Source organism: Silene latifolia, chromosome 9 (assembly GCF_048544455.1).
Source record: "Silene latifolia isolate original U9 population chromosome 9, ASM4854445v1, whole genome shotgun sequence".
NCBI classification, from domain to species: domain Eukaryota; kingdom Viridiplantae; phylum Streptophyta; class Magnoliopsida; order Caryophyllales; family Caryophyllaceae; genus Silene; species Silene latifolia.
The window spans coordinates 184,776,838-184,789,521 of record NC_133534.1 but is presented as its reverse complement, the minus strand read 5'-3'; the positions used below and the strand labels follow the sequence as shown (position 1 = coordinate 184,789,521).

The window sequence follows — 12,684 nt, the reverse complement described above, 5'->3', positions numbered from 1 at the left end:
CGTGCAAGAGGATAACGGGCTAAGAATCAATCGAAAAAGAACGAGTCAACCGAATTAATAGGGAATGTGCCCTATTAATCCGGCAACAACCCCGACAAAAGAGAAGAACGTTGAAGATCAATACAACGTTCATGTTTATGACTATAAATATTGTAATATGACATTTGTAAATTCATTCATCATTCATCAGTATTGAACTACTTCACTATTTATTTTTCATTATTTTACGAGCATCCAATTACTTAAACAAATTTGTATTCAGCTTATCAAAATAATATAAACATTATTCTTTATACATAGTCTTTCCTTGTTATTCATTTATAATATTCCAAACTTATAGAGCTAGATACCCATATTATTCTTTAATCAAGCCGGGCCCATTCAGGGAAAATCCTGCTAAAACAAATATAATCGGCAGGAGGCTGGATGGAGTCCTTCCTCACGTAGAAGAAGTCCTCAAACCATTTCTCATCGCGAGATTTTGACACATGTTTGAAGGGAGCCTCTCCACGGCTCCGGAAGGAGAATTGACCCCTGCCCAGGGACCTGATGTTGTACATATAGGCCAGATCGCCCAGAGTGACAGCTTTGCCGGTACTCTAACCAGCGGCCAGAGAGTAGAGAAGAACTCTCCAAATGGCGGCAGAGATTTGTGCCATGGCGAAATTGTTGGTGAAGATAAAATCTTGAACAAGTTTCGGGAAATGGAAACGGAGGCCATATCTAAACGGATATAAGTAGAAGCAAACCCACCCTGGACGGAGGGCGTCAGCTTTCTGTCCCGGTTCAGGGATGGCAATATCCACCCCATCACCAAGACCAAGCAGGTTCTTGATCGTCGGAATGTGGGCCGGAGTTAGGACGGAGTCACAATCATGTCGGTGTTTGAAAAGTCCCCGAGAAGGGAAAGTAGGGTCGAGATTACGGTCGGAGGGTGTAGGGGTTGACGAAGACTGCTGAGTTTTGCCCATGGTGGAAAGAGAAAATGAAGATTAAAAAGGGAAGGGAAGATGGATTACCTGATGATGAAGATGGAGAAGGGGAACAGTGAAGCCGGCGAGGAGTGAAAAAGGAGGAAGATTGAGGGTTTAAGAGAGGAGAGCTTTTGAAATGATTTGAAGTGATTAAATGAAAGTGGAAGAGAGACGTTGGGGTTATAAAGAGGAGAGAGGGAGTTGGGTGCGGAGAAAGAGGAATAGGGCGGCTGGAAGTGATGGGTTGCATGGGAAGAAGTAAAAGACGGCGTAGGGTTTTTAATGTTTGGTTACGTAAATTCCTTGTTCGATACTTGAAAGCGTACTTCACAAGAAATTTGGGGCAAACTATTTGGGCTAAAAATAGCATAATAAAGAAAGCTCACTTGGTAAAATAAAGATTATAAAGAAGAGGTGTGGAGGAAGGGAGCCCGCGGTCAGGAGAAGGGGGAACGGGCTTGAGAAGGATCAAGAGCCAGTCATAAAAGGTGCTCGCGTTAAGGAAAATAGTGTTAGGGAGATCGGGAAGAATTGGTAAGAGAGTCCGGGTTTGGAAAGAAGTCCTTATGGAAATAATATTCCCTTTCCATATTCGAGGTAGGACATATCTAGGGTTCTTACCCTATAAATAGCCAAGGACGCAAATCAAAGAAAGGAACTCATTCAACACGTCCGTATTCATACAACAATAATCAAGATCGTATCTAAGCAAATAATATACGCTCATTCTGGATCTTGCAGGCCTGACGCCTAGGGCCAGCAGGATTAGCTACGCACCACAATTATAATCATCCTCCAATTCATATAGTGCAATACTTGGCAGGGTACCGTCCCTCCCGCGGTTGTTCCCACATTGGGTTTTCCGCGTCACCAAAATCTTACGTGTCAGTTTACATTACGTACTTTATTTTCCGTTTACTTATTGACATACGAATCATCATACAATCGACCAATGAATATAGACTACATTGACCCTAATTAATCGACTTAGGTAAAAAAGACCTAAACAGTGACATCTTTATACCTGAGTGGTCCTGGTAAGGCACTTGGAGTATGGGGGTGTCACAAAGTGGTATCAGAGCAACAATCCTGAAACTTGTAACCAATGAATCTAATGAACATAGGGAGTCAATTAAAATGAACCATGGGTAAAAGTTGTAGGAGCTAATGCAAAGGCTTGGGAGACGTCCTAAAGTTGCAAACCCGCCCTACAATTTTTAACCGGTCACATGGGGATGTGTGTCAAGGTCTTATGTGTTGTCGTTTGGTTCGTATGTGTATATAATGGTATGTGTTGTGAATTGTTGGATGTTGGAAGTGGAAAATTGAAAGTACGGTTAGAAGTTGAAGAGATGTGTTTATATGTTGAATTGAGTGAAGAAGCATGTTGGGTGTTTATAATGTGGCATTTTGATAATATGAAATAGAATGCTTTAATGATTATATGAGAAATTGTGTAGATTTGCATGCGTAGTTATATTTATAATGCCGATATTATAAAGATTACATATTATGTTTGGGTAAGTGAGATAACATGCGGGTAGTGTATACGAGTCTGCATGACTCTATCGAGTGGGGGGTACTCGATCGAGTAGGTGAGGTGCTCGATCGAGTGGGTCCAACTCGATCGAGTGGATAGTTTGACGTTTTTATGGTCAGAACCGTGTTTTGGGGTACTCAATCGAGTACTTAGGGGAACTCGATCGAGTAGGGGGTACTCGATCGAGTGGCTTGTCAGCTCGGTCGAGTATGTTAGAGATCAGAAGGTCTGTTTGGGGTCTGGAGTCGGGGCACTCGATCGAGTATGTTGGGCACTCGATCGAGTAGGTTTAGGTACTCGATTGAGTGGTGTCTGTGCAGGCTGTTTTCGTGCTTTGGGTTATAGTATGTATGTTTATATCTACCTTTTCTTATATAGTTTCAAGATGCCGCCAAAGAAAACCGCCTTGTATGCGAGAGCTGAGAGCATGAATGTGGATGACATAGTTAAGATGTTGGAGCATCAAAATGCTCTTACGGAAGCGCTAAAGAGAGTGGGGAAGGATAAGGAGGTTGATCATTCTAAGATAAGTCTCTACATAGCTAGGTTTAACCCAAAGGAGTATAAGGGAACCGGGGAGCCAATTCTTCTTGACAATTGGCATAGAGAGATGGAGAACATTCTGGATTTGGTGCACTACCCGGATGAGATGAAAGTGGAACAAGCTGTGTTCTACTTGAGGGAAGCGACAGGTGAGTGGTGGGACAAGGTAAAGGTGAACGCTAGGGATATGTATGCGAGACAGGGGTTACCTGCTATTCCTTGGGAAGAGTTTAGAAAGGCTATGAGGCGAGAGTTCGTACCGGAGCATATGAGGAGTAAGTTGAGAGAGGAGTTCGATGGGTTCAAGATGACCTCTGAGATGTCTATGGCTGAGTACTACAAACAGTTTAATGAGAAGGCTAGGTATGCTGAGGATATGGGATTGAGTGATGAGAACCTAGCTCTGAGGTTTGAGAAGAGGTTGACCCCTAAGATAATGGAGAAATTACCCGTGGGGATCCTTACAGATGTTAAGGAAGCTTATGAGAGGGTTGGGAGAGCTGAGAGGCTGGTGGAGATGGCCAGAGAGAGAGGTGATGAGAAGAGAAAGGCTGAGAGTGAGGGAGGTGGACAATCCAACTATAAGAAGGGTAACCACACTCAGGCGAGAGCATATTCATCGGGCTCAGAGTTTAGTGCTGGGGCTTCTTTCGGGAGAGGCCGTGGTAGTAGTGGGCGTAGCTGGGGTGTGACCTCCTACAACTGTGGCGGTGCGGGCCACAAGAGATATGAGTGCACCAGTGCGGTGAGTGGAGGTTTTCAGAGGACGGGACAAGGGAACTTTTCTCAGGGTCATGCATAGAGTTATGCGAGCAACATACCAGTTGGGTCATGGAACAACAGGGGAGGTCAGAGCAACAACGGTGGGGGCAACCGCAATGGCGGTAACTCTTATCAGAAACCTGCTACGAACACCAACAATCACCAGGGGTCGGGTGCTAAACCGGCTACTTCAGCTAGTACTGTCCAGGGAGGTGGGCAGAAGACCGATGGGTAAGTCGTTCATGATGGAGAAGAAAGCAGCTGGGGATGACGCTCATGTTATCACTGGTACTTTTCTTGTTAACGGTTTTTATACCTTTGTTTTGTTTGATTCGGGGGCATCACAGTCGTTTGTATCTTCGAGTCATGTTAAACAGTTGGGTCTGAGAGAGTATGAGTCTGTAAGAGAGGAAGTTTTTATACCTTCGGATGAGTCTGTATCATGTGGGAGGTTGTATAGAGATGTATCCATAATAGTTGGGCAAGTCGACCTACCTGTAGACTTGCTAGAGTTTCCTTTAGACGGTTTTGAGATGATTGTCGGGATGGATTGGTTGGGAAGGTACAAAGCTAAGATAGACTGTCATCAAAAGAAAGTGTCTCTAAGAGGTCCTAAGGGCGTTAGTGTGTCTTATCGTGGGTTTGTTGTCAAACCCAAAGTTAAGTTGATTGCAGCTGTGGCCTTGAAGTCCTATCTGAGAAAGGGGTGTCTGATGATCTTGTGCCATGTGAGAGATGACAGGATGGAGAGTCCGATAGTTGATCAGATACCAGTTGTGGGGGAATTTTCAGATGTCTTTCCAGATGAGATTCCGGGGTTGCCACCAAAGAGGGAGATAGATTTCAGTGTTGAGCTGAAACCGGGGACGAGGCCAATCTCTAAGGCACCATACAGCATGGGTCCTAAGGAGCTGGAGGAGCTCAGGAAGCAGCTAGATGATCTGATAGAGAGGGGATACATTAGACCGAGTGTATCACCGTGGGGAGTGCCAGTTCTTTTTGTGAAGAAGAAAGATGGGAGCCTGAGGTTGTGCATAGATTACAGGGAGTTGAACCGAGTGACGGTGAACAAGAAGTATCCTTTGCCAAGGATAGATGACCTGTTTGATCAGTTGAGTGGTGCAACAGTCTTTTCCAAGATCGATCTGAGATCGGGGTACCATTAGGTGAAGATTAGAGAGGAGGACATACCAAAGACACCTTTCACGTCGAGGTATGGCCACTATGAGTATGTGGTGATGCCGTTTGGATTATCTAATGCACCTGCTGTGTTTATGGATTTGATGAACAGAGTCTTCAGTCAGTTTTTGGACAAGTTTGTAGTGGTTTTCATCGATGACATCTTATTCTATTCTAAGACTAAGGAGGAGCATCTCAGGATTGTGTTGCAGACTTTGAGGGAGCATGAGTTGTCCAAGTGTGAGTTCTGGTTAGAGAAGGTTGCCTTTCTGGGACATGTGATTTCAAAGGAAGGGGTAGCTGTGGATCCTACAAATATTGAGGCAGTTACCAAGTGGGAAGCACCAAAGAATGTAGCTGAGATCAAGAGTTTCTTGGATTTAGCAGGATATTACAGACGGTTCGCGAAAGATTTCTCCAAGATTGCTAGACCTATGACAGCTTTGATGAGGAAAGAGAACAAGTTTCGTTGGGATGAAAGTTGTGAGACGGCGTTCCAGACATTAAAGGAGTGTTTGACCACAGCTCCAATCTTAGCATTGCTTGAAGGGAGTGAGAACTTTGAGGTTTACACAGATGCCTCAAAGAATGGGTTAGGATGTGTGTTAATGCAGAACGCTAAAGTTATTGCCTATGCTTCTAGGCAATTGAAGCCTGATGAGGAGAACTATCCTACACACGATCTGGAGTTGGGTGCAGTTGTGTTTGCTCTCAAGATTTGGAGACATTACCTTTATGGGGCGACCTTTAAGGTATTTTCTGATCACAAGAGTCTCAAGTACATATTCACCCAAAAGGAGTTGAACATGAGACAGAGGAGGTGGATGGAGTTGATTGGCGATTATGACATGGATATTATCTACCATGAAGGGAAAGCCAATGTGGTTGCAGATGCTTTGAGCAGGAAGAGTTTACATTCTTTGTGCACAGCTATATCCTTGATAAGGTTGAGAGATGAGGTTGGGAAGTTTGGGATACATATGATCCAGAAAGGGGACGCCATGGGGGATTTGACAGTGCAGCCTGATCTATATGATGATATTCGAGGTAAACAGGTGTTAGATCCCAAGATGGTGGAGTGGAGAGCTGGAGTAGAGAAAGGAATAGCGTCTAGATTCTCTATTCATACAGACGGTAGTTTGAGGTTTGATGGGAGATGGTGTGTCCCTAATGATGAGGAGCTGAAAAAGACAATCATGACAGAGGCACATAGTACACCGTATTTGGTACATCCAGGTGGTGACATGCTGTACAAGGATTTAAAGAAGACTTTCTGGTGGCCTGGAATAAAGAAAGAAACAGCTGAGTTTGTGGCTCGTTGTTTGACATGTTAGAGAGTAAAAGGGGAGCAGCGACGACCACAAGGTAAGATTCAGTCTCTAGAGATGCCTGAGTGGAAGTGGGAATCCATTTATATGGATTTTATCGTGAGTTTGCCAAAGAGCCAGCAGGGTAACAACATGATATGGGTTATAGTGGATCGACTGACCAAGTCAGCTCATTTTGTGCCAATGAAAGATACATGGACTAAGGCACAATTAGCTATGGCTTATCGGAAGAATGTACTAAGGTTACATGGGGTGCCTAAAGACATAGTATCTGACAGAGATGCGAGGTTTATCTCAAGGTTTTGGAAAGAATTGCAAGAATCTTTGGGAACGACATTGAAGATGAGTACAGCATTTCATCTTGCAACAGATGGTCAGACAGAGAGAACAATCAAGACTCTTGAGGATATGTTACGAGCTTGTGTGATGGATTTTGGTGGTAGCTGGGAGCAGAGGTTAGATTTGATTGAGTTTTCCTACAACAGCAGCTACCACACTAGTATTGGCATGGCGCCATTTGAGGCTTTATATGGGAGCAGATGTAGGAGTCTGATTTGCTGGGACAACAGTGCTGAGGCAGTCGTTTTAGGACCAGAAATGGTACATGAGATGGTTGAGCAGATTAAGATGATCAGGGAGAGGATGAGAGCAGCTCAGGATAGGCAAAAGAGTTATGCAGATCTACATCGCCGGGATATAGAGTTTCAGGTTAGGGACAAGGTTCTTCTGAAAAGTGTCTCCTATGCGTGGGGTCATGAGATTTGGGAAGAAAGGCAAGCTGAGTCAGAAGTTCATAGGACCATATGAGATCCTAGACCGGGTTGGAGAGGTTTCTTATCGTTTGGCTTTACCGTCTTCTTTGGATAGGGTATATAACGTGTTTCATGTATCTCAGCTGCGCAAGTATGTGAGTGATCCGTCACATGTGTTAGAGGCAGATAGCATAGAGCTTGATGAGTCCTTGTCTTACCTTGAGGTGCCTAAGCAGATTCTTAATCGGAAGGTTAGGAAAACTAGGAATGGTGAGACGGTCTTGCTTAAGATTCTTTGGTCTAATCACGAGGTTGAGGAGGCTACATGGGAGGCAGAGGAGTCCATGAGAGAGCGATATCCGTTTCTTTTTTATTAGGTATGTATGGTTATGGGGACGTAACCTTGTTTTTTTAGGGGGTAGGAGATGATCGCGAAGAGTTTTTTTTGCACCTTTCTTAAGTTGTTTTTGGTATAGTTAGTAGTGGTTTGAGTCGGGTTGAGTTTGGTTGGTAGCATGTGTCACAGTTTTTATGTTGAGTTTTGTTTTGTTGTAGTGTCGGGAACATGGTAGTATGTCTTTTCTTTATTGTGGTTTGAACTTCGGGGACAAAGTTCTTTTTAAGGAGGGAAGACTGTAATACTACGGTTTTATGAGTCTCTGGGTACTCTATCAAGTGGGCCTTACTCTGTCGAGTAAGGGTGTTTTGTTTTAAGAAACATTAGTCTGCATGTAGGGTACTCGATCGAGTAGCCTGGGCACTCGATCGAGTAAGTGGCACTCGATCGAGTACGTCAGTTACTCGATCGAGTAGCTCGGTTTACGGGTAATGTTTTGTCGGGTTTTGTTAATAATGCGAATGAGTATATATAACTTTCCGTCATCTTCACTAAACACTTTTATTAAACCTAATACACTCAAAAGAGATTGCAAACTACGTTCTTCGCATCCTTCGCATTATTGACAAATCTCGGAGCTTGCGAGGTCGGATTTCATCGTTCTTTGCATCCTTGTGATCCTTGCGTCGAGGGTAAGATCTACGTACCGATTTTATAGTAATTAGTTAAGTTTGTTTAAACCCTAATTTGGGGGATTGGGGGTTTTTGATGATTTTATGATTGTTAGTAATTGTATGATTATATGTTAGGAGGAGGATTCGTAAAAGATCGTTTTTGAGACAGCTGTTAGATCGTCTGCTGCTTGTGATTGCATTTCAGGTAGGGTTTTCCCTACTTAGTATTAATTACATGATTTGTAGTGATTGTGCTGTAGTTAGTGTTCTTGATTGTTTCAGACGATTGTTGAGTTGTATTGTGATTGTTGATTGCTTGTCTGTGTTCTTCGGGGCGTGTCCCTGACTGAGTTGAGTCACTTGCGGGAGTGGCTTCACGCTCATGATTCGCCTTCTGTGGAACCCGCCACAGAAGGGATGTGCACATTAATGGACGTGGGTTATCGATCGATGGACATGAGCGGGGATTTGGTGGGTACGGCTGCGGTCCCCCACTGGCGGTGTGGAGTATCTGTTGCGATGGGTACTCTGGCAGGGCTACACACTTTAGTGTGTAGTCAGTTACGTGGAGATTGTTCATGGAGACCGGGGTTTGATGTGACGATTGTGTTGTTTGGTAATTGTTGTATTGTATCTTGTTTTGTGTAATTAGTACTGACCCCGTTTAATTGTTTTAAAAACTATGGTGATCCATTCGGGGATGGTGAGCAGTTATTGAGCAGGTTTGACTAGAGGCTTTTGGGCTAGCTGGGATGTGTCACCACGAGCTGATTAGAGTCTTCCGTTGTCACACTTTAGTTGTTTAGACCTTTGGTTTTTGAGAACATGTATTGTACCTTTTATCGTTTTGGTTTTGGACTTGTAATCACTTTAATCAGTTTGACTATTTAAATTATGTTTCTTTATTGTCTTTTGATCATCATTGCCTCGGAAAACCAAGATGGTGACATCTTTATACCTGAGTGGTCCTGGTAAGGCACTTGGAGTATGGGGGTGTCACATGCCACCTGCCTTTGGGCTACCCGTGATTGACTTACCTCCACGACCCAATTCTCTAAACAGAATTAAGTGGACTCATCCCCTATTAGGCTATAGTACGGATTTTAGCCCAAACATTAATCATTATAATCTCTAATATTGTCATCTAATAAAACCGTGCATAAATACCCGGGAACTACACTAGTAACTTATTAAGAATTGTTTGCTTTGGACCTCTTATATGATTTTAATAAATATTTAAATGCCAATAATGCCCCTTTGCTTTCATCTAATTTGTTGAAATTTTAAAAGGCAAAGGGATCAATCTTATTCAATATTACAGAAATAATAGAATGTGTAACACCTACATTGGATACATATACACACCTTCTTTAATAAAAATAAAAGTTTTATACAATGATACACATCCGTTCAAAGTATTAATAAGTCTCGCTTGTAACCGTCTTTTTATAAAGACGTCTCACAACCCCTCCCCCACTTGCAGCTTGTGAGATGTCTTTTTAAAGTGACGGAAAGTATCCGTCTTCAATGAAAGTTTGTGAAAAAAAAAGTATTTATACCAAAAAGAAAGAATTATAATTTACTGTATACAAAAATTACAAATAAAGTGGTAGACCGTATTATTTATATGTATATATGTCGGAAATATAGATACAGCTCTAACAATTTGTTTACATATACGCAACTTCCTTAATAAAGTCTGAGAATATACTACCATGATGTAGAAATCGACATTGACATTTATATGATATAACAACAACAATAATCCTATGTACATTTGTACGTACATACCTTATCTTGATGCCACTTTATTCAACTTAACACTTGTATGGGCAAGAAAATCATACTCGTAATATCTTACACTATATATAGAGTATTTTGTATATTTCTTATAACCGTAATTTTTTTTAATTAGTTAAATTACTATAGAAGGAGGGTTCCAGTTAAGCAACTCCTCTATCATTTGTAATGCAGCTCTATCTTCCTCACTCAGTTCATGACTGACATTTGAAATCGATGACGTTGTCGAAGAAGAAGAGGATGAAAATGGTAATAATGGTGGTGAATTATGAACTAAAATATTGTTTTCCTTGGAAATAGTTGAAGATTTTCCAAGTTCGACCCTCATCACCCAATTTGAGCCGGAACAACTCCCAGCTTTCTTTTGCCATACACCAATATGTGAATTATCGGTGTCTAGTCGAAGGCAAGTGAGTGAAGGAGAAGGATCCTTGCAATATTTCTTAAGCTTGGCGCTAAGTGTCTCGGACAATGTGGTTCTGAATTCTGTTATTTTGTGATCTTCACTCGAGTTAATTGGATGGTTGTTAATATTATCTCTTGGGAAATTAGTCTTGGCATTATGGCCATTCATTAGTATGGCAGCTTGATCATAAGCTCTTGCCGCTTCTTCGGCTGTTTCAAATGTTCCTAGCCAAACCCTCTTCTTCCTACAACATACACTTATTATTACAATGAGAAATTAACAACACAATTATATGCAGGCTACCTACACCGATTCTCACTGAAAACGGACACTTTTCGTCACAAGCTGAAGACAGACTAAGACGAACATGTGACCATTTTAACGACAAACTATTACTCCCTCTCTCCCGGTCATTTGTTGTCCTATTCCATTTTGTGGTGTCTCAGTGATTTGTTGTCCTTTCTATTTTAAGAATGAACTTGATGAACAATTTGATCATTCATACTCATTTTGGTCCACTTGTAATTTAGTAATTGGCCTCCTACTCTTTTCTTGGTCTTTGTGCCAAAACCAAAGGACAATAATTGACCGGGACGGAGGGAATATAACTTAGAAAATTGTTGTGGTAACTTTTTAATCTAAAAATGGTTACATTTTCATCTTAAATTAATCACATTTTACTCTGTCTTCAACTTGTAACGAAAGGTTACCCGTTTTCAGTAAAAAAAAAAAAATCATTTTAGTCTCTAGTTCACATTGTCTAGTTTGAGTTTATTTGATAACCCTGCTAATCTAAATTTTTGAAGATACGTCCAAGTACCAATATGTGTACTACATGCATGAACACAAAAACAAAAACATAGAATTAATAGAGAGAAAGTACTAAAATCAATCAAAGTGTAAGAAGAAATGAAAATCTGACATACAATAAAGGATGACGAATTTCAGAAACCCAAGAGCCCCACTGGCGTTGCCTTACGCCTCTGAACTTCTTTGATGGATGTACCATCACTATATTCTATATATAAATTATTATTTTTATTATTATTCTCATAAATAAATATATAAGTAGGTAAACTATTGTTATTCTGCAGGGAGTAATGTATATCATATATTTGTGAGGAGATATGATATTTGGTGAGTAAGTTGGTTAGAGATGATCAAATGTAGCATATATATAATTTATAAAATAACCTCAGAATGTGGAGAAGTTAATGAGGAGCAAATGACTTGTCGGTAGACCTATATTATTATGATATACTCACTTCTATTCACAATAAACCTCTCATTTCATTTTGACATAAAAATTAAGAAAACACACTACCCATTATATAAATAAATTTGAATTACACAAATACACTATCCCACTATATAATTAAATTTGTACCACATAAACACTTACCAAAAAAGGAAATAGGGAAGTTATTGTGAATAAACGGAAATGGAAATAGGGAGTTTTATCTTGAATAGGAGGGAGTATTAGTCTTGTGTAAGTAACAAGAGCTACTCTTCTTGTACTATAGTATTTAAGTGTTCCTAACTTTATCTTTGATGCATTTATTATTCCTACCTTCCCTTATTTCTTTCTTTTTCTTATTGAAATGTTCAAATGGTGACAATACAATGCTTCTAAATATTGTGGATGTAAACTAATTACAATGATGAAGCTAAGATATTGAGGAAGAAGCCTTCTTATGGTTTTTTAAAGCTGAATTTTGAATGTTCGAAGATAGCTCAAAATAAAGCTGTTTTAAGTTACTCTTTAAGCGATCAATATGGGAAATTTTTTTTTTTTTTTTTATGAAATGTAAGTATATATTAGAATAACAAAATTGTCCCATTACAAGATTAGATCCAACCCAAAATAGATTGAACCAATCTCTACACGAAATATAGGTCAAGCCCAAAACCTCTATTCACTGAAAACTATTTCCTTAGGAGTTAAAGGATTGTAGATCTAATGAAATTCTTATTGTAGAAGCTCTTACATTAAAAGAAGACATTTTTACAGCTAAATCTTTAGAAATTTCAAAATTGATAGTAGAAGGTGATAATAATTGTGTTATCAACGCAATTCGTAGTACTTGGCAAATTTCATGAGAAATTTCAAGTATTAGTAATGACATGAAGTTAGACCTGCATTTCATTAAAAGAAGTGGCAATTAGACATTTATTGCTTTCGGAGAGTAACAAAGTTGCTGACTCTTCTGGCATATATTGGACACTCTTGCCCAAGTCTTTTGAGGGGGTTTAAAAGTCAGTGACTTCAACTTAAGTCGCTCATCCGAAAGGATGTATATGATATATAGAGTTGGGATCCGGTGAGAACTACTAAATATTTGAGGATTAAGTATTTCAATACAATATCACAGATTCTTCAATGCAATAT

At 40.5% G+C, this 12,684-nt stretch overlaps 1 protein-coding gene across 1 annotated transcript; it reads right to left on the bottom strand.

Annotated features, from left to right (window-relative positions):
- Positions 1-9,684: 9,684 nt before the first annotated feature.
- Positions 9,685-11,474, bottom strand: LOC141600276 (ethylene-responsive transcription factor SHINE 2-like). Its single transcript, XM_074420473.1, has 2 exons — positions 11,222-11,474; positions 9,685-10,539 (listed from the first exon to the last, which is right to left on the bottom strand). The coding sequence occupies exons 1-2, from the start codon at positions 11,302-11,304 to the stop codon at positions 10,005-10,007; spliced, it is 618 nt and encodes a 205-aa protein (XP_074276574.1). The 5' UTR covers positions 11,305-11,474; the 3' UTR covers positions 9,685-10,004.
- Between the last annotated feature and the right edge of the window lie 1,210 nt (positions 11,475-12,684).

Coding starts and splice junctions, on each gene's coding strand:
- LOC141600276 (XM_074420473.1), bottom strand. CDS start 11,304: ATGGTACATCCATCAAAGAAGTTCAGAGGCGTAAGGCAACGCCAGTGG. Junction 10,540..11,221: donor GAAATTCGTCATCCTTTATT/GTATGTCAGATT, acceptor TGTATGTTGTAG/GAAGAAGAGGGTTTGGCTAG.